Raw genomic sequence first — 22,762 nt, 5'->3', positions numbered from 1 at the left:
ACTCCCCCTCCTCCAACTCGTCCCCGTCGTCTCCCTCCTCCTCCCCCTCCTCTCCCTCCTCTCCCTGCTCTCCCTCGTCCCCCTCCTCTCCCTTGTCCCCCTCGTCCCCTCCTCTCCCTCCTCCCTTCTCCCCCTCCTCTCCCTCCTCCTCCTCTCCCTCCTCCTCCTGCTCTCCCTTGTCCCCCTTGTCCCCTCCTCTCCCTCGTCCCCCTCGTCCCCTCCTCTCCCCCCCCCTCGTCCCCCTCCTCTCCCCCCCCCCCCTCCCTCCTCCCCCTCCTCTCCCCCCCCCCCCCCCTCCCTCCTCCCCCTGACCCGTGGTATGAGCAGGACGCTGTTTTTCCGCCCGCGCCTCCTCGTTTACCTCACGTTCCCTCTGACGCTGGACCTTTCCACAAGAAAATACTACAAAAACAAACAAGTACTACTCGTTCTACATGCAGTAAAAATATATATGACCCGGACTGTGTGTACAACTGTGGTATTGTTTTGAGTAACTACTGTCACTACTATGGATACTACTTTTACTACTACTACTGATATACCTATTACTACAACTGCTAAATCTATTACCACCACCACAACTACTACTATTATGACTACTACCAGTACTACTATTGCTACTCCTACTTTTACTACTACTACTCTTACATCTAGTACCAACACCACTACTACTAATACTACCTTTAGTACTACTAATGGTACTCCTACACCTAGTACCATCTCACCTACTATCAATAGTACTGTTACTATTACTACTCCTACATCAAGTACCATCAATTATACTACTGATACTACTTTTACTTCTACTGCTATACCTACTATTACTACTACTACATCTATTACCACCACTGCTACTACCAATACTACTTTTAGTACCACTACTGCTACTACTACTACCACTACTTCAACAGTCCTGAGCGTCAGTGGCTCAGTTGGTAGAGCGTTTGTCCATTGATCTGAAGGTTGTCGGTTTGATTCCTGCTCTCATAAATGAACCCTGTTGTTGTGTCCTTGGGCAAGACACTTAACCCCCCCTCACTCCCAGTGTCTGTGTACTCTGGTGTATGAATATGTGAGTACTTCCTTGATGTAAAGTGCTTTTTTTTGACCATTTACTTCAAAAAATATTTATTCGGAAACACGCCTTACTCTTACTACTACTACTTCATTTTTCGTGTACTATGACCAACAGGGACTTGACAAATATTTTTTAGACTTGATTTTCGAAAGAGAGAAATCCTATTCCCTGATAAAACATCTACTACACATGAAGTACAGCCGGAACCTTCGCCTCAGAAGTGGTAGAGAAAGCCAAAAGTATGTGCAGTATTCCACAGTGTTGAATGAAACTACATAAACGTGCTCCCGGCCCCATATGGAGGAGGAGTACTACTGACTACTGCGTTCATAAATCTGTCAGTACTTCACATAATGGGACTGAGAAGTGTTATTTTGAGTCGTAAAGTAAGGTGTGAGAAATTACTTTTATAGAGTGAGTCTAACAAGGAAACAGCCTGTAAAATGTTATTCTTACTCCCCAGAGACACAGGCCCAGGAATACACGCTCGTATACTGCAAATACTTATGTCTGACACGGGTACTGCATTTAAACATGTGATCGTAGTGGTAGTGGCAGTAGTGGTAGTTGTAGTGGTAATAGTGGTAGTAGTAGTAGTGGTAGAGGTAGTGGTGGTAGTTGTAGAAGTTGTAAATGTGTGAGGCATTATCATTGTCTTTGTTGTCGTAGTAGTATTAGTAGTAGTAGTAGTAGTAGTAGTAGTAGTAGAGGTAGAAGTAGTAGTGGTGAAGGTAGTGGTGGAAGTAGAAGTAGTAGTAGTAGAAGGAGTTATAAATGTGTGAGGCATTATTGTTGTCTTTGTAGTAGTAGTAGAAATATTATTAGTAGTAGGAGAACTAGTGGTTGAAGTGGTAGAGGTAGTGGTGGAAGTAGTAGTAGTAGAAGTAGCAGTAGTAGTAGTAGAAGTAGTTATAAATGTGTGAGGCATTATTGTTGTCTTTGTTGTTGTAGTAGTAGTATTAGTAGAAGTAGTTGTTGTTGTTGTAGTTATAATGATAACAGTAGTAGTGGTGGTAGTAGTAGTAGTAGTAATAGTGGTGGTCGAAGTCCTTGTAAAAGTACTATTGGTAGTAGGGATAGAGGTAACAGTGGTAGTGGTAGTAGCAGTAGTAGTAGCAGTAAGTTGTATTTTAATGACAGTAGTAGCAATAGCTGCAGTACTAGTAAAATAGTTGTTGAAGTAGTACATGTGTGCGGCATTTGTTACTTTTGTAGTAGTGATAGAAAAATATAGTAATTGTAATCGTGGCAGTAGTAGTACAATCCAAGCAGTTAGTAGCAAGCAGTACTTTATTGACAGTAGTAGCAAAAGCAGTACTTGTAGCTGTTGAAGTAGTAGGTTTGTCATTACTAAAGTGTTTATTTTTATAATAACGACAGTAGTAGTTCTACTCTTTGTTGTCGAAGTAGTAGTAGTTAAGTAATTTGGGTAACGTCAACATTGTAGTAGTTACTGACCTAATTTAAGTACACAAATACACAAAGTAACTACTACTACCCTTACACCTATTACCACCACCACTACTACCAATACTACTTTTAGTACTATTACTAGTACTCATACTTACTCCTACACCTAATATCATCATTACTACTACTACTACTACTACTACTACTACTACCAATAGTACTGTTACTATTACGACTCCTACATCAACTACCATCATTTATACTACCAATACCACTTTTACTACTACACTATTACTACTGCATCTATTACCACCGCTACTACTATTACAATTAAAGTAAAAATAACTTTACTTTGGTATATTAACACCATTTTCCATCAAATTTTAGTATTAAATTAAAAAAAAATCCTCTGAAATCCATAATATTTTATACACCAATATTGTCTTTATTATAAAATATTAAATAACTCAACTTTACACTGTACAGGATACAACATACAGAAGTTTACAGCGTTTGGCTATGTACAAAAAAGATCTACATATCAAAGTGAATATATCTAAAAAGGCAAGTCGCAACCACTGTAAGCTCGTTATGTAAGGCATATATTTCGTATTTTTATGTACAATTTGCAGATCGGTTAAAAAGCTCTACACTGTGACAAAAAAAGAGGCCTAAAGCGACGGCATGCTCAAGCGAAAACACGTGAGAAAAAAACAAAAACAACAAAACTAGCTCCGAGCGTACACGTCGCCTGAACACGGGCGGGCGGGGCTTGTGTCCGTCGTCTCATTGGTCCAGTTTTGGCGTTGATTTCGCTGAATATAAAACACATTCCGTACAAATGACGACGACTTTAAAGGGACGGTTTCGTTTTTTAAATACGGTTTGGAGTTTCAGAATTAAGGCAAGACACCGGATTGTAAATTGTAAATAGTATCTGATAGTTATTGCCGTCGACCTGAAGAAAGTATTGCAAGGTTTGTGAAGTTATATTATAAAAAAAAATGTACAGCTTCTCTATCCGGATGTTACTGCTTTGTCTGGAATGTCCCACAGTATGACTTTAAGAGCGGAAGAGGATTGAAAAAGTCACTTCCACGGCTAATTATTGGTTCATTCTGCTATTTATTTATTGCAGCCATAGACTATACACATAAATGGATGTAGCTAATGCGCTAACGGTCATGTTACAAACAGGAAGTGATCATGTGCGCACTTCCAGCTCCATCGACTCTGGCTCCGATTCACTTTACATTGAAAAACTGTCGCCTCTTTCCATAACTGCTGCTGTCAAACTCGTCATTTTGGTTTTAAATGTTCGTATTAACCCGCTCTACACGATCCCGGTGTTTTTATTTCGCAATTTTGCCCATAAATCAAGATTTGAACGTTAATAACAGACAAATCAGGCGCCTTCTTTCCCCGAGGTCGCTCCCGTTAGCGTTAGCAACAGGTTTGATTGACAGCGTTGCTAAGCGTCTGCTCTCGGCTAAACCAGCGGGTGCGGGCAGGGAGGGGCGTTACCTTCAACAGCCTCGCTCCTGATTGGCTCTTTGGTTGCTATGATACTCGCGGTCGTAATTCCAGCTCCAAATTAGCCGCTATAACTGCTAGCCTCGATTAGCGTCATTTGGAGCTGAACGCTGTGGGTGACGTCGCACTCACTTAATCCACTTCTTTACACCGTCTACGCTTTAAACTCACTTATCTCCATGGAGACGAGCAGGTAGCGCCAACTAACACTCAGTTACGAGTCAAATCTGTGCAGAGGCGAGTAGAATGCATGTTTTTTAAGGAGTTTTTCAGCTATAAACGGTCGTGTAATTCAATACATGAAAGATAAGAAGATAAATTTAATGCCACACTGTGAAACATGACAGTCAAAACAATCCATTGACGCAAACAAAAGACGGACCCTCCATTAGAAAAGTTACACAGCGCACCTTTTAAACAATGAGTCTGGAGATGGGTTTGCTGCGTTTTTGTGGTGCGATCTGCAAATATCTGACGTAAAATAAAAATACAAACATTTATTTAGTGTCTTGCCTTAATACAGTTCCATTTTTGTTTCCATGTGAAGTAGAAAAATAAACAAATACGCAGGTAAAAAGACACGATTTGAACCGAGTATCGTGAGGCGATGCAAAATCCAAGAAAACGCAGATGGTTATTACTTTGGTTTTACTTTACAACTATGGCTGTCCACTGGTATAAAGTCATGCACTATTTCAGAGAACTGCAAAAAGTCTCCGGTATAAAAAGTGATTATTATTATTATTATATTATTATTATTATTATTATTATTAGATTGTGCTGTTGGTTGTATTGATCACACACATGCACACACACATACACACACGCATGCACAACAGAACACCAGTTTGGATACGATAACATTATGTAATCCTTGGCATAATCAGAGAAAGCGAGAGAGCGTGATCTGTGTCAACATCGATGCACATCTTCAGACAAATTGAAATTCCTGGATGCGACAAAAACCCTTCAACTTCGGGCTGATCCAAGTTTGATTGTCTTTGTAATCCTGAATTGTAAAACTGGTTAGCTTCACCTGGATAGCGTGTTCTAACCCGGCGTTTCCTCTCTTTCTCGTTCGTTTTCACAGCTAACGTTTTAAGCCTTCTTCAAACCGCCGCGTCCGCTTCCCCCGGCACCATCTCGATCTTGATCTCCGTCACTTCAGCGTCTTCTTCCTCCACGACTTCCCTGACCGCGGGCACGCACGGAGACGCCAGGCATTGGCTGTTGCTGCCGCTGTTAGCCTGGTTGACCTGCGCGTTGCTAACCATGCTGAGGCTGGTCGCCGAGGAAACGCTGCCCAAGTTGGCGGGGACGCTGGTTTTGCCGCAGGAGTGTATGCGGCGCGCCAGGCTGGCCGAGCGCATGACGGACGAGGTGGTCGCCGTGCCGATGCCCTGGACCTTGCCCTCCAGGAAGTAGGTCAGCATTTCACCTTTGCCCTTGACGCTGACCTTACCGCGGCACACGAGGTCATAGTTGGTGTGGAGCAGGCGGTTCACGTCCTCGGTCACCTGGAGGAACAGAGACATTACTGACGTCCACTCGACCTAGTACCATCGTGTTTATGTACATGGCTAAGTGAAATACATGCTAGCGTAACTGCTAACATTCCTGCTAACATTACTGCTAACATTACAAACATATCCAAATCTACATGACCTAATACCATTATGTTTTTATACCTGGATAAGTAAAATATATGCTAACATTACGAACAAAACAAAATCTAGCTGACCTATTAACATTGTGTTTTTGTACCTGGATAAGTAAAAAACATGATAATATTACTGCTAATATTACTGCTAACATTACTGACATCCACTTGACCTAATATCATCGTGTTTTTGTACATAGCTAAGTGAGATACATGCTAGCGTAACTGCTAACATTCCTGCTAACATTACTACTAACATTACAAACATATCCAAATCAAGAACTAATACCATTGTGTTTTTATACCTAAATAAGTAAAACACATGCTAACATTACTGCTAACATTACGAACAAAACAAAATCCAGCTGACCCATTAACAATATGTTTTTGTACCTAGATAAGTAAAAAACATAACATTACTGCTAACATTACTGCTAATATTACTGACATCCACTTGACCTAATACCATTGTGTTTTTGTACATAGCTAAGTGAGATACCTGCTAGCGTAACTGCTAACATTCCTGATAACATTACTACTAACATTACAAACATATCCAAATCTACATGACCTAATACCATTATGTTTTTATACCTGGATAAGTAAAATACATGCTAATATTACTGCTAACATTACTGACATCCACTTGACCTAATACCATCGTGTTTTTGTACCTGGAAAATTAAATACATGCTAATGATACTGCTAATACTTGTAAAACTTTAGCTGTCGGAGGCGAGAAAAGATTTATGAATTTTACGTTTAATTATTGTGTGCAGCTGTGTTTTTTTTTAAAGTGCTCTAGAAATAAAGTTGGATTGTAAATTATTATTATTATTACATTAAATTCTCCTCTAAATGACCATAGACGTATGATCTATGGTCATGAGCTTTGGGTAATGACCAAAAGGACAAGATGGTGGGTCCAAATGAGTAAATCTGCTGCTCCTTCACGTCGAGAGGAGCAGCTAACGTGGCTCGGGCGCCTCCTGGACGCCGGGAGAAGATCAAGGACACGTTGTGAGGGACTTTATTTATTTTAATTAGGACAGTGCATATTAATCAACATGTCAACAAACAGCATCAATGTAAATATGTCGGAATTAGCACAACAGCTCGTTTACATCCGGTGTCCTAAGGCAGGTCAGAAACAGAACATTTAAAGAAACGCACAAACGAGATAAAAGTGCACCACGATACGCCCCAAGAAGAAGATAATCTACCTGTGTGAGCCTGTTTGATTATTTTTCAACGTTTCAGAGCGTTCTTCAAGGTGGAAAAGTCGTTTTTTACTTATAAAATCCATTAACGGTGGAGGAGCGAGTCCATTTAAAACTTTAAAAATAAGGCAAGCGTCTGTAAAAACCTGATAACGTTCAAGATCAAAAATATTACACTCACTTAAGATATTACAATAGTGATACTGTAGATGGTTTTTGACTTGCGACACTGCGATTTCATTTCGATTGTGGTAAGTTTACGCTTTACTGAACGTGTCCAAATGACGCAGTTGTTTAGATAATAGAACGTCGAGGTGTTCCTGGTGTCTCCACTGGGATGGGAACGTCTCAGAATATTACGCACCCACCAACCCGCTCTTTATTAAACTAAAAACATTCAAACTAAACGATCTGGTTGAGTTTAATACAGTTGTTATGTATAAGACCCATAATTTGCTTCCACACTGTGTCCAGGAGATGTTCAGACCCAGAGTCGCTATAATCTGAACTAGGAACTGGGAAATAATCTGAGGGGAACTGGGATCTTCCAAAAAACTAGAACTAGAACTACAAAAAAAACTACGTGCATCTCAGTTACAGGCGTTAATTTATGGAATCGTTTGGACAATGAATTAAAAAGCTGCACTTCAATTAAAGCATCAAAAAAAAATGTACAAATTAAAAAGTCTAGAAAAATACAGAGCAATAGTAAAACTGTTACTATGACAACGGAACATTAATGAACATAGTGTAAACTTTGTCTATTACGTGATATAAATTATGTAATAAGAAAACAAAATAGTAAAAATAATAATATGTTGATGATTAATAATATCACCTATGATCATGATAATAAGGACTAATGATTATTATATATAAATAAATATAAACTCAGAGGTAACTGTATGAATATAAAAACAAATGTATTTCTTCTGTATTGTATGATTATTTGAAATTGTTGTGGATTTAGGCAGGAATAAATAAAATAACTAACTAACTAAGAGCGGGAGGACGTGTCTGGGGTGAGGGAAACCTTGGAGTCCTTGTTTAGACCGTTACCCGTGCGACTTGGATGGACGGAATCTCCTCTAAATTATGTGGACAACTTTTTCACGAATAAAAAAAAAAAAAAACCTCCTACAAACTACTAACTTTTGGCAATAAATCAAAATGTAATTGTTACGGATCAGTTCTTCTCGTGCTCGACCTCGCCTCCACCTAGATCCACCCACCAGTCGATGATATTTGATCTGCCGCCGATCAACGGGGGGGTAAAAGTCCAAAACCGCCACCGCATCAGCGACATGCGTCTCCTCCGCCGCAGCAACTTTGAGTTATTTGTAATTTCCAGACGTAGTTTCCACGTCTGTTACGGCGCCTGGTCTAAAGCTCCTCCTACAGCGTCTCTTTCGACCTCTTCGTGTTATTGGAGCGACGATCAAAGGCCCCGGCCAATCGTCACCCTCCACCAGTTTAAAAGGACCCGCCCCCTGCCACGCCCTGCTGCCGGATCTCGTTTCTGGACGGCGTGCCACTTGTAGAACGTAGAACCCTGAAACTTTGAATTTGACTTAAAACTTGATCTTTTCTGTTCTTTTCTGTTTCTTTTTTCGTTTGTTTTGTTTGACGTGTACGTTTTATGGTCATTGTATCCTCGTTTATCACCAAACAAATAAAAAAAAAGCTACTTATTATTATTTCGTTACTTCCTTTCTCCCTAGGACACGGTAGCGACATCTCAAAACGCTCCCATTTTTGTTCTACGCCGGGTTTTTACATCCGTTCGTCACCAGCCCTTGGACAAACTGACGCGTAACAGTAATAACGGGCGGTCGTGGCTCAGTCGGTAGAGCGTTCGTCCACTGATCCTGAAGGTTGGCGGTTTCGACAGATGGATACTGTTTATTTTTGTTCCATTTAATGTCACTTCTGACCCGCAACCTTTTACTTTTACTTTTACTCAGCCTCTTTTTTTCATGACTCAATCCAACAGTTTTCATTTCATAAACTTTTTACAGGTCGCACGTCGTCATAGTCACATTTTTATCCAGCGCTTTCCACTCGAAACACTTTAGAAAAAGGAACAACTCGCCCACGCAGACACTGGAGGCGATGTGGGTTAAGTGTCTTGCTCAAGGACACGACGACAGCGTTTATTTCCCACTTCGTTGACAGTTAAAGCTTCTCTCGTCGTTACTTTCTTGGACGAACCGACGACTCCTACGTGAGCGATTACTGTTTATGAACTTTGAGCGTGTACAGGACCACGACAAAGGCACGACTCCCGTTGCGGACGACCTCTTGCGCCCCCCGCTGGCAGGTCACGACCACGGCGGAGACTCGTTCATCAAATCTGACACGCTTTGCCTCACCTTCTGTGCGTTTACCCATCACAAAGTCGCCGTTTTGTAAGAATTCTTTACACTTCCGAGCTTCAAGGACAAAATTCCGTCCCGTTTATCTTCGACGACAAGGTCTTCGTGAGTAAACGGCGCGACAGGTCAACGCTCACGATGATCAGAAGTTGCTAGGAGCTTACTACTACTACTACAATACCTGTATTTTCCCGGGTACTCCAGTGCTGTCCATGCGACTCGCCACATTCACCGTGTTCCCCCAGATGTCGTACTGAGGCCGCCGCGCCCCGATCACACCCGCAACCACCGGGCCCACGTTGATACCTGCAGATAAACGGCACGATTACACTGGTCAGCACTTAATTTATTAGGTTTTTTTTAGCTGATTTAGGGTCATTTTGACGTGCTGAATCCAGAAATCACTTCGGTTTTGCTCAATCAGGTCAACTTTTTGAAATAAGCTGCATACATACATTGTTTTTTGATGTTTTTGTTTACATATAGGGGCATTTTCACGTCATATGATGCAAAATTCTTCTATATTTCTTGCAGTAAAAGAATTCTGAAGATTTTGCATGTGCCAACTTATGCCTTATTGTTTTTTTATATTATAAGTGAATGAAATGGTATTCGACGCGAAGATTTGGATGAGAAATATGAACAAAAATCAATTGATAATGTCCCAAAAATGTATCAATTTAGTCAGAAGATTGTATTTTTCAAAATTAATTAGCATAAAAACTGATCATATTGTAAAAAATGGATGTCATTTTCAGATTCAGTGGTGCAAAATGGTCTTAATTCAGTTGAAAAAACATAGAAAACTTACAAAAAAACGTTTTTTGTAACGCAGTGTTATCATTAGATAGAATTCTGGTTCGGTTTTTACGAAGAATAAAACGGAGCGCTTTTGGAATAATTTTTTATCTGGCGTAAAAAAATCTCTTCATTGTAAGTCCATACGAGAAATACTTGGCTTGGTTCAATCAGCGCAGTCTAAAGTTGGTTAAAAAGCAATAATCAGATGATAAAACAAGTATAAAAGTATCAAAAATCAACCCTCAAACCCAAACACACATAAACAGGATTAAATCAGACTCCACATGGTAGTACTGAAGAAACTACTATTATTTTGTGATGAAAATGACAAAAACACATCATAATAACTGTAATTATCAAAGTATTCAGCCTTTGGAAATCAACTCTGGAAATGATTCTATGGAGACTGAGGTGGAACCTACCGACTCGTAAAACAAACTCATTGTACGACTGATAGTTGATTTCATCCAGAACGTCGAACATCTCGATGGCGTAGTCTGCGATTGTGCTCAGATGGTCGTACCCCGACTTTTTAGCCTGAAGAAAAACAAACCAATTACTTGAAAAATATATGAAAATGTGCACAGGACGACAACGAACCGTTATTTTAGGAGAAATCTGACAGTATTTAAGGAGACACACTACAGGAGAAAGTCATTTTTATTTGAATTGTTTTGTTTTTGGTCAGTTTGGTCTTATCACACAAGCTTTCATGTGGAAACAACAGAATTATCCACTCTGCTCACAAATATGTTTTAATATTTAACGGACTCCACCTGCCTCCATAAAGTTTTATATGGGATGTTGTAACTTTAAAAGTCGTTTTCCAAAAATGCATTTTCCCCCCAGAGACATAAGGATCAGCTCTTAAAGTAGCACACGCACACACACACACCCCCCCACACACACACCAAACTTTACAATATTAAACTTAACAAGATTTTGGGGAAACGTACAGAAGGATTTTATGATATCTAAATTCAAGTCTGATTTATTCAAGTTTTAACTAAAAAAAATGAGACGAAATTTTAATTTTTAGACAAAAATCAGATCTAGTTTACTAAGATATACAAATTTGCTTCTGTATATATATATTTTTTTTAGTATGTAATATGTCAACAAAAAGAAGCAAGACGTTTAAACCTGGCTCTTTTCATGTAATTGTTTTGAATGTCCTAAAAAATCCTACATTTGAACCATTTTTTACACATAACATGCCTTATTTTTATATTTAAACATGACATCCTAACATTTATGTGAGTGAACTACAGAACGAGTTTCACATTTATATCTCTACATACATAAGATCTGCAGAGTCTCGACCACAGACTGTAAAAGAAGTGACTGAGCGAGTTCATCGAGGCTAGAGCAGTTATAGCGGCTAATTTGGAGCTGGAATTCTGACCGTGAGTATCATAGCAACGAAAGAGCCAATCAGGAGCGAGGCTGTTGAAGGTAACGCCCCTTCTGGTTTAGCAGGGAGCAGGCGCTTAGCAACGCTGTCAATCAAACCTGTTGCTAACGCTAACAGGAGCGACCTCGGGGAAAGAAGGACCTGATTTGTCTGTTATTAATGTTCATATCTTGATTTACAGACACAATAGTGAAATAAAAACCCCAGGATCATGTAGAGGGTTAATACGAACATTTAAGACCAAAATGAGTCTGACAGCAGCAGAGACAGAGAGAGGACAGTTTAAAAAAAACAAAAAATCAACTCAAAATAAAATTAAAAAACAACACAAAATACAAAAAAGAAAATAAACTTAAAAAAACAACCTCAAAATAACAAAAAATATATTAAAAATGACCAAAAAAAACTCAAAATGACAAAAAAAGAAAATAAACTAAAAAAAAAACCTACAACCTCAAAAAAAAAAAAAATAAAAAATAAAAAAAAATAACCAAAACAAAAAAAAAAACCACAAAATGACAAAAAAAAAACAAAAAACAACCCCCCCCCCCCCCCCCCCCCAAAAAAAAAAAAACTCAAAATGACGAAAAAAAAATAAAAAATTTAAAAATAATCTCAAAATAACCCCAAAAATGAACCCCAGGATCATGTAGAGGGTTAATACGAACATTTAAGACCAAAATGAGTCTGAAGCAGCAGAGACAGAGAGAGACGTCAATTTTTCAACATAAAATGAATTGGAGCCAGAGTTAATGGACCCGGAAGTGCACCCATGACCACTTCCTGTTTAAAAAACGGCGGCTAGCAGGTTAGCAATGTCCATTTATATAAACAGTCGATATCAGGGGTGTGTCCAAACTTCTCATTAAGGGCCACACAAAACACACACAAACCTGAGGTGGATTGAGGGCCTTACACTCGTCGCTAGTACAGTGAATACTTCAAATGTTTTTATTACAAGTTAGACTGAACCACTAGACCTTTATTCACGCTCACATCCTCAGTAGAACACATTAAATATTTGAAATGGGCTTGTTAAAGTAGATTTTCAGACATTTACAGTAAAAAGTACTGTTTAAGTTAATATGGGCCAATCACCTGGAAGCTTGACGGCCAAGAAAAATTGGTCTGCGGGCCGCATTTCGCCCCCGGGCCACAGTTTGGACATGCCTGCTCTATGGTCTCACGCCTTAAAACTCTGATATAAAAACGCAGCTGTCTGTTTTAACCTTCTTGTAACTTTCTTTGTCGTGTGTTTTAGCGTCTGTACGGTCCAGAGAACCATTACGATGATCAAAAATACTATTATTTAACAGATTACTATTACACAATCACAACCCACAACACGCAAACACATCCACAAACTTCTCAAACCTTTGTTCCGATCGTCGGCACCAGCCCCACAGCCGCCATGTACGTGCTGCCAATCGTTTTGATCTTTTCGATGTCTTTGTAGCACTCTTTGTCCATGAGCTGTGGGGGGAAAAAGGCACAAAAAAACAACACAAAAACGCACTTTCAAATCTGTAACACAATCCCAAATTCCCAGACAGCACAGCAACTTCTCCACGTACCTCGTCAAAGTCGGCGATGATCTCATTGAGCAGTCTAAGGCACTCCACTCCCATGTTGTTCCCGTCCAGCTCGATGTAAAAGTCATTGAAGTTGGGGATGGAGGCGAAGAGGACGCCCACTTGTGCGTAGGACTGGTAGTACAGGTCCTTCACGAGTACACACAGTTGCAGTTTTTAGAAGTACGCGGTACGTATTTAGTGCGGCGTGAGCTGCACGACTCACCATGTTTCTGGGGTTGGACATGAGAAAGTGCTGAGCCACGTGAGCGGGGAGCAGGTTGAAAAGGATTCTGCGGTTGTCCAGTTTGACTTTCTCCATCCCGTCTCGCTCCTCCTCCGCCTAAAATCACGTTCAAGTTTAGCTCGTGGAATCATTTAGCACGCGAGGATATGATAATTACGTCGTTTTTAGTTTTAGAAATGGGATTTTGCACAAAGTTTACATTTTAAACACGTCCAGAGAACTGACAAAAAGACTGAAACGTGAACAAACTAATACAAGAATCACATTTTTGTAGTAACGAAGTAGTAAAATACTGTTCTTAAGTAGAATTTGAGGTATTTGTGCTTTACTTTAGTACTTTTTACAGTGCGCACTTTTTACTTTTACTTCAGTACATTTGAAAGCAGTATCTGTACTTTTTTCTCTCCACATCATTTTTGAACAGGACTGAAAAATAAAAGTAAAGGTTGAGGTTTTATTTTTAACACAAAACTAAAATATACAAATAAAAACATCTGGAAAAAAAAGGATTGATTAAATTGAACAAAATTCTGCACAAAATCACCACATTTGAAGTTGTTACGTCTCAAAATTTGGCAAAATACTTTTACTTTTTACTCTTTAAGCACATTTTTAAAGAGTTTTTCATGTGATACTTTTACTTGAGTAACTTTTTGTCCTGGTATCTGTACTTTTACTTCAGTAACTTCATTCAGCACTGCATTTCAGAACATGTTTATGCAGTTTTTATGCAGAATAAGACCTCTAAGTATTTTATCTTATTGTATTGTATTGAATTTTTTTTACTTTTAATTTTATTTTGCATTTTATTTTATTTTTTTTACTTTTAATTTTATTTTGCATTTTATTTATATTTTTACTTTTAATTTTATTTTGCATTTTATTTTATTTTTTTTACTTTTAATTTTATTTTGCATTTTATTTATTTTTTTACTTTTAATTTTATTTTGCATTTTATTTATATTTTTACTTTTAATTTTATTTTGCATTTTATTTATTTTTTTACTTTTAATTTTATTTTGCATTTTATTTATTTATACTATTTTATTTTTATTGAATTTATTTTTTTTTATTTCTTTTAATTCTTCTTTAATAATCTGATTCTGATTCTGATCTGTATAAATATAATAGCTGTTCATGGAGGAAACAAACAAATGTACTTAAAAATTTGCATCTTTTCTTGCGATTTAATCATTTCGTTTATTCAAATTTCAGTTTGATTTTGATTAAAATATCGACTTATCGCTCAAAAAATAAAAAATGCACAATATTTTTGGCTCAGTATTTATCAGGAGTTAGTTTTTCATAACCTTTGTAACATTTATATAAAAACGTATCGCACTTCTTTGTTTTTTCACCGTGACAGGCCTAAAAGTGGAGATTATGGTGCAGTCGGTTATGTATTCGCCCTCCAACCAGATGGGAGCCGGTTTGATCTTTATTTAAGCTTCACATTTTTTGCTCTCGTGTTGTCGTCGTTATTGTTGTTGTTTTTGTTGTTGTTTTTGTGGCTGTTCCTCCAAAGTCACAGATGGAGTTTGTTCTGGCTCTAAATAAATGGAATAATTCACTTTTTAACCACAAGGGGTCGCAACATCCTCCCTCATGACTCAGACTTTTACTTCACAGAAACTCTCTCCACTTCTGTTTGGATCAAGACTTTTTACTTTACTTTTGTGTTTGTTTTTGTTTTTTTTCTTTACAGTATCTAAAACATTCTGATCAATCAACTCAAGACAATGAGATTTTACAACAAACACCTGGGACAAAGTAAATAAATAAATAAATAAATAAATAAATAAATAAATAAATAAATAAATAAATAAATAAATAAATAAATAAATAAATAAATAAATAAATAAATAAATAAATAAATAAATAAATAAATAAATAAATACATACATAAATAAATAAATAAATAAATAAATAAATAAATAAATAAATAAACCTCCTGTGAAAAATTGAACCAAATATTTGACTAGATATCGGTTGTACCTCAGTTAAACTTACTAAAAATATATATATTTAAAGTGCAATTTTACAGAACTTTTAACTTCCGTCATATTGAGTAATTCAGTTTTAGTTTTTTTTTTTTTTTTTTTTTTTACCTATTTTTATGTTTTTAATTTGTTCTGTACAGTGTCTTTGGATGTTTTGAAAGGTGCTTATAAATAAAATGTATTATGATCATTATTATTATTATATTTGACAGTTTAACAGCACTGTTACTGCAACTTTTGGAACTTTTTTTGACAGTATGAAATAAAGTTTTAACTTGTTCTGTACAAATTAAAGATATTGTGATTATGATTATTATTATTATTATGAAGTTTTTGTTCCTCTTCCTTCTGTGAGTCAGTGACAAAAACTTTATGTCGACATTTGTGTTTCTTGCTGCTCGTTCAGATGTGGTTTAGTTTAGTTTTTCTGAAAATACCAGATTTTCTGCATTATTTACATTTATTTACTTTAAAAATGTCAAGTTACTCTCAGTTACTTACTTCAGTTTTGATACTTAAGTAAAAGTACAGATACAGGAGCCAAAAAATCCTCACATAAAAGTAAAAATATCAAATCAAATGTGTTAAAAGTATTCATTTAAAAAGTATTTCACGCAGATTTCGAGTCTTTTAAAGCTTCAAATGTGGTGATTTTGATAAAAAATTGAGCTGAATTTTGTTCAACAGAAACAAATGAATCAATGTTTTTTTGTTTTATTTTATATTTTTTGCTCAGATTATGAACATGTTAAAAATAAACAGCAGGTCTCACACAATGATAAAAAGTACTTCTACTTTTCAGTCCAGTTCAAAATGTAGTGGAGTAGAAAGTATAAATACTGCTCTCAAATGTAGTGAAGTAAAAGTAAAACGTATTCACTTTCAAATTTACTTAAGTACAGTATTTTACTACTTTTACTCCGTTACTTTCCACCACTGCTCTTACTTGAGTAGCAGTTTCCCCAAATACTTTACTTTACTCCTACTTGAATAATTCCTGTTGGACCACTTTGTACCTCTACTTGAGTAATATTATCTTGAAGTAACAGTACTCTTAAAGTACATTTGACAGATTACACTACTACTTTGACTAAAACAAAGATAATCCAGTTATATTTAAGATTTCCGAGTTTTAGTTTGGGTGAAGTTTATAGTTTTACTTCCTGGTTGGACACAAACAGCAGATCCGACACGTGCAGAGGGATTTGAAGGCAACTGTTACCTAGCAACCATATGCTAACAAGCGCCGACGCACAATAATTATGATGAGACTAATAAAAATACACGTTTAGTTTCCCTTTCTGTATTTTTGTACTTTCCTTCTCAACTTGTCGTCCACAAAATGCCATGTAAATCTAGGATAAACATTTAGCACAGGTGATACCATAGACTGTAAATATAAATGGACGTCGCTAACATGCTAAACATGCTAGACATGCTAGCATCTCTCTCTGTCTCTGCTGCTGTCAGACTCGTCATTTTGGTCTTAATTCATTTGTTGGAGTTATTTTGAGATTATTTTTAAAGGGGTTTTTTTTGTGTGTCATTGTGAGGTTTTGGGGTTGTTTTTTTTCTTTTTTTTTTTGTTATTTCGAGTTGTTTTTTCATTTTATTTTGAGTTGGGTTTTTTTTGTTATTTTGAGATAATTAAAAAAAATTTTTTTTTGTCATTTTGATTTTTCTTTTGTTATTTTTTATATTTTTTATTATTTTGAGGTTGTTGTTTTAGTTTTTTGTTTATTTTGTTAATTTTTTTGTTATTTTGAGTTTTTTTTTTTCATTTGATTTTGAGTTGGGATTTTTTTGTTATTTTGAGATAATTTTTTAAGGTTTTTTTTGTCATTTTGAGGTTTTGTTTTTTTTTTGTTATTTTTTTATACATATATTTTTTTTCTTATTTCGAGTTGTTTTTTTCATTTTATTTTGAGTTGTTTTTTGTTTTTTTTGTTCTACATGATCCTGGGGTTTTTATTTCACTATTGTGTCTGTAAATCAAGATCTGAACATTAATAACAGACAAATCAGGTCCTTCTTTCCCCGATGTCACTCCTGTTAGCGTTAGCAACAGGTTTGATTGACAGCGTTGCTAAGCGCCCACTCCCGGCTAAACGAGTGCTGCAATGCGAGCGGGAAAGGGCGTTAACTTCAACAGCCTTGCTCCGGATTGACTCTTTGGTTGCTATGATACTCGCGGGAAAAACTCAGCTCTAAATTAGCCGCTACAACTGTTAGCGTCATTGAGCTTCATTTGACTGGAGCTGAACACAACAAATTAAGTAGCATTTAGAAGGGAAAAAACAGCTCTTTATTTAGCCTACGAGCCACACAAACCCGACGGACTCCTCACCTGCACCGCCCACAGGAAGTCGAGGCGGAGCTTGAGGTCGAGCTGCCTGGAGTGAAGGGCCAAGGCGCCGACGAAGAGGAGCAGAGACAGGAGCGGCTCCAGGCCTCGGATGTGGACGGACCCCCCACTGCGGAGAAACGAGGAGAGCAGGGGTCTGGTCAGCATTAGCATTAGCATTAGCATCGCAGAGGAGCCGACCACAGGTGTAGGCCAGACTGTACAGGTGTGTGTGTGTGTGTGTGTGTGTCAATTTAAACAGTACAAAATGAAGTTAAAATGGAGTAGACGACTTTTTCTGCAGTTAGTTTGTAGTTTTAATCAAGTTTTATTTAGTTTTCGACTTGTTGAGGGCACGTTCATTCTCACCTGGTTCGTTTTCTGCAGTAATTTTGACTTAAATCTGATTTTCATTTCCCGATTAAGTCGAGTCCTGGTTTAGTTCTGGGTAAATCTCGCAGTTTTTTAAATATTTTGTGTGAGTTAAAGTGTGAATCCAAGCCTTCCTCGCTGGTTTCAAGCTGCTTCTGTCCTTCTGCAGTTTGAATCCAGAAGCGTCTGGAACCGGATCATAAGAGCCTCAGACCTCAGCGTTGACACACAGCACTTTAGAGTCACACCGCGATACAGCTTTTATGTAAAAAGCACAAAAATTGCACACAAAAAATCTGCGAAACAGCGAGACGAAAGCTGAACCACGATATAGTGAGAGACAACCATTTATCTGACGTCAAGTTTAAATAAACGTAAACCCTGCACTTGTAACTTTTCTGAGGTGGGGACAGTGTAATTTGTCTCTTCCTCCAGAGCTGAAGACACACATATATTTTCACTCCCAAATCAAAATTTACTCAAATATTCTTCTGATTCTCAATGAGGTTCTTGCTTCTGGTCTTAGAGGATTTGTACTGGATTTATTTCCACATATTTGAACAGAACTAAACCAGGACTAAACCAGGACTGAACCAGGACTAAACAAGGACTGAACCAGGACTAAACCAGGACTAAACCAGGACTAAACCAGGACTAAACCAGGACTGAACCAGGACTAAACCAGGACTAAACCAGGACTAAACAGGACTAAACCGGGACTAAAACAGGACTAAATCAGGACTAAATCAGGACTAAACCAGGACTAAACCAGGACTAAACCAGGACTAAACCAGGACTAAACCAGGACTGAACCAGGACTAAACCAGGACTAAACCAGGACTAAACCAGGACTAAACCAGAACTAAACAAGGACTGAACCAGGACTAAACAAGGACTAAACCAGGACTGAACCAGGACTAAACAAGGACTGAACCAGGACTAAACCAGGACTAAACCAGGACTAAACCAGGACTAAACAAGGACTGAACCAGGACTAAACAAGGACTAAACCAGGACTGAACCAGAACTAAATCAGGACTAAACCAGGACTAAACCAGAACTAAATCAGGACTAAACCAGGACTAAACCAGAACTAAATCAGGACTAAACCAGGACTGAACCAGGACTAAACCAGGACTGAACCAGGACTGAACCAGGACTAAACCAGGACTGAACCAGGACTAAACCAGGACTAAACCAGGACTGAACCAGGACTGAAGCAGGACTGAACCAGGACTAAACCAGGACTAAACCAGGACTAAACCAGGACTAAACAGGACTAAACCAGGACTAAAACTGGACTAAACCAGGACTAAACCAGGACTAAACAAGGACTAAACCAGGACTAAACAAGGACTAAACCAGGACTAAACCAGGACTAAACAAGGACTAAACCAGGACTAAACCAGGACTAAACAAGGACTAAACCAGGACTAAACCAGGACTAAACCAGGACAGGCCTCGACTTTGACAATGTTTAATTCCAGACACAAACGGTTCTGTTTTTCTGTGCATGTGACTGAAAGGGGTTTATTCTGCACTTTTCTTCTTAAACGTTAATTTTATGCTGATTATTTATGTTTTGATTTGTTGTTTTGTGATTTTAATCTTTCTTATTCTGTAAAACACTTTGAATGACTTTGTGGACCAATTGTGTTTTATAAACCCACTCACCTTTCCTATAAAAACACGACCTGTTATATTATATTATATTATATTATATTATATTATATTATATTAAACATGACTCTTACCCTGCAGATTTGCGAAACCCGCTCAGCTCCAACACGGTGATGTACAGGACGCCGAGGAGGAGCATCAGCGCCATCTTGGGGAGCCATGACACCCTGAGGAACAGCGCCAGGGTGAGGGTGCCCACCACGCAGCAGAGGAAGGCGTAACGAGCTCCGTCGCACGGGAGCTCGGCCATGGTGCGGTTAGAGCCACCGCCCACGTCGATGATAACGATGGAGCTGTTGGAGTAAGCTCCGCCCACCAACCACGGCATACAGCCCACCTACGAGACAAAACATCCACCCGTCAACTCAAAAAACATCCACCCATCAACTCAAAAAACATCCACCCATCAACTCAAAAAACATCCACCCATCAACTCAAAAAACATCCACCCATCAACTCAAAAAACATGAACAACAGGTGTAAGTGTAAAAGAAGGACCTGATTTGTCTGTTATTAATGTTCATATCTTGATTTACAGACACAATAGTGAAATAAAAACCCCAGGATCATGTAGAGGGTTAATACGAACATTTAAGACCAAAATGAGTCTGAAGCAGCAGAGACAGGAGACAGTTTTTCAAAAAAATCTAAAAATAAACTAAAAAAAAAAAAAAAAAACCCCAACTCAAAATAAAATGGAAAGAAACCCTCTAAATAACTATATATATATATATATATAAATAACTGAAAAAACCCTCAAAATGACAAAAAAAATTAAAAAATAATCTCAAAATGACAAAAAAAACAACTCAAAATAAAATGAAAAAACAACTCAAAATAACAAAAAAAAAAAAAAAAAACCCAAAACAAAACGACAACCTCAAAAAAAAAAAAAAAACCTCACAATGACACAGAAAAAACCTTTAAAAAAACCTTAAAAAATAATCTTAAAATAACTCCAAAAAATGAACCTCAGGATCATGTAGAGGGTTAATATGAACATTTCAGACCAAAATGACAAGTCTCCAGCATTTGTGGAGTTACGGGCGACAATTCTCCAAGGTAAAGTGAATTAGAGCCAGAGTCGATGGAGCAGGAAGTGCACCCATGATCACTTCCCGTTTGGAACACGGCAGCTAGCAGGTTAGCTACGTCCATTTATATAAACAGTCTAGTGCAGGGGCATCCAAACTTTTCTCATTAAGGGCCACATATAAAAACACAGACAAAGCTGAGGGCCGATCGAGGGCCATAGACTCGTCGCCTCTACAGTGAATACATCAAATCTGTGTTATTATTACAAGTTAGACTGAAAGATTTAGATTTTCAGAAATGTACATTAAAAGTACTGCTTAAGGTAATATGAGCCAATTCACCTGGAAGCTTGAGGGCCAAAAAAATTTGTCTGAGTGCCACATTTGGCCCAAGAGCCACAGTTTGGACATGCCTGGTCTGTGGTAAGGCCTCATAAACAGGCAAGTTTCATATAACAATGTATAACCACAATGTATGGGACCTCTTTATAATAACTCCACTTTTATTAGCTTTGAGAAAGAATCAACAAAGTGAAGAAGAAGGATTCATCCTTAGTAATAACTACAACAACTACTACTACTACTATTAAAACCCCCTTAATAAAGTATTCTTTCTTCATCCTTTATCAAGACTACAAACAGTGCAATTATTATAAAGTCTTACCTAATGTATAGTAGAACTTATGCCAAAAAAAAACCCCAAAAGAACAAAAAAACCCAAAACATGAACATACATATGAAGAGAGACGTCCTTGTTTTGAAAAATTGACAATTCTTTTTGTTGTGATATTGTACAGATATTATCAAAGACAATAATTAGTAGTAAAGTGGATTTTATCAAGAAGGAATGGAGTAAAATACATGTGGCTTTTGTAAATATTTCTATACTTAGAGTAAACTAAGACTCCAATGTCTTTTCAGATGATGTGTTTTTCTCTTCATATGTAACTCCCCTGTACATAAAACTCTGTGTGTGTGTGTGTGTGTGTGTGTGTGGGGGTGTGTGTGTGTGTGTGTGTGTCTGCACTTACCACACACGCCTGTGCCACCGAGTAGATTAACATCACGATGAACAGACAGAGGGCAGTGCGGATCTGAATGGTCAGGCACCCTGGGAAACACTGACAGAGGAGCCGGATCAGTATCGGTCTGTGTGAGCCGCTGCAGATGTGCTCACCTACCTGGACTTTGGTGATGTGCAGGTACATGATGCAAGCCACGAGGAAACAGATGGAGAAAACCAGCAGAACCAGGACTACGGTGCCCCTATAGGGACAAAAAATATATATGTGTGTTAGTGTGTGAGTATAAACATCTGCACACACACTGATTGTATGAAAAATTAATTATTCTGGCATTTAGCAAACAGAAATATTGGTCAAACTAACTGACCTAAAACAGGAAAAGTTTAGGCTGATTTTATTTCAGACAGTGAGGATTATCTCCAAAATACTATCAAATGTGATGGTGTTAACAACTTCTACTTTTCATGACAGTAGTTCCCATTCATTATTATTATTATTATTATTATTATTACAATTTTATCTATGTATTTAATTACTATTATTTTATTTTTTATATATGTGTGTAACTATTATTATTATTATTATTACCATGTTATTATTTTATTTATTTAATTATTATTATTTTATTTTTATATATGTGTGTAACTATATTATTATTATTGTTACTATTTTTACCATTGCTATTATTATTTTATTTATTTATTTATTTAATTATTATTATTTTATTTTTTTATATATGTGTGTAACTATTATTATTATTATTGTTACTATTTTTACCATTGCTATTATTATTCTATTTATTTATTTAATTATTATTATTTATTTATTTTTTATATATGTGTAACTATTATTATTAGTAGTAGTAGAAGTATTTTATCATGTATTTATTTTTTTGTGTGTAACTATTATTATTGTTATTATTAATTTATTTAATTTATGTTTTTTACTAATTTTATTATTATTTTACTTATTTTTTTATTTTTTTGTATACATGTGTA

General features: G+C 37.2%; 1 protein-coding gene across 1 annotated transcript in view; it reads right to left on the bottom strand.

Annotated features, from left to right (window-relative positions):
* Positions 1 to 4,899: 4,899 nt before the first annotated feature.
* Positions 4,900 to 22,762, bottom strand: part of LOC117385348 (adenylate cyclase type 1-like) — a 92,701-nt gene continuing 74,838 nt past the window's right edge. The window contains exons 11-20 of the mRNA XM_033982648.2: positions 21,921 to 22,005; positions 21,771 to 21,860; positions 19,780 to 20,042; positions 17,657 to 17,783; positions 13,289 to 13,405; positions 13,066 to 13,212; positions 12,866 to 12,964; positions 10,500 to 10,614; positions 9,458 to 9,582; positions 4,900 to 5,538 (exon numbers count right to left, since the gene is read on the bottom strand). Of these exons, the coding sequence (XP_033838539.1) occupies positions 5,131 to 5,538; positions 9,458 to 9,582; positions 10,500 to 10,614; positions 12,866 to 12,964; positions 13,066 to 13,212; positions 13,289 to 13,405; positions 17,657 to 17,783; positions 19,780 to 20,042; positions 21,771 to 21,860; positions 21,921 to 22,005 (1,576 nt within the window). The 3' untranslated portion in view covers positions 4,900 to 5,130. The remainder of the gene's footprint in view (positions 5,539 to 9,457; positions 9,583 to 10,499; positions 10,615 to 12,865; positions 12,965 to 13,065; positions 13,213 to 13,288; positions 13,406 to 17,656; positions 17,784 to 19,779; positions 20,043 to 21,770; positions 21,861 to 21,920; positions 22,006 to 22,762) is intronic.

Source organism: Periophthalmus magnuspinnatus, chromosome 17 (genome assembly GCF_009829125.3).
Source record: "Periophthalmus magnuspinnatus isolate fPerMag1 chromosome 17, fPerMag1.2.pri, whole genome shotgun sequence".
Classification (NCBI taxonomy): Eukaryota; Metazoa; Chordata; class Actinopteri; order Gobiiformes; family Gobiidae; genus Periophthalmus; species Periophthalmus magnuspinnatus.
Note: the sequence above shows the minus strand (reverse complement) of the source record. Positions and strands in the feature narration are given on the sequence as shown.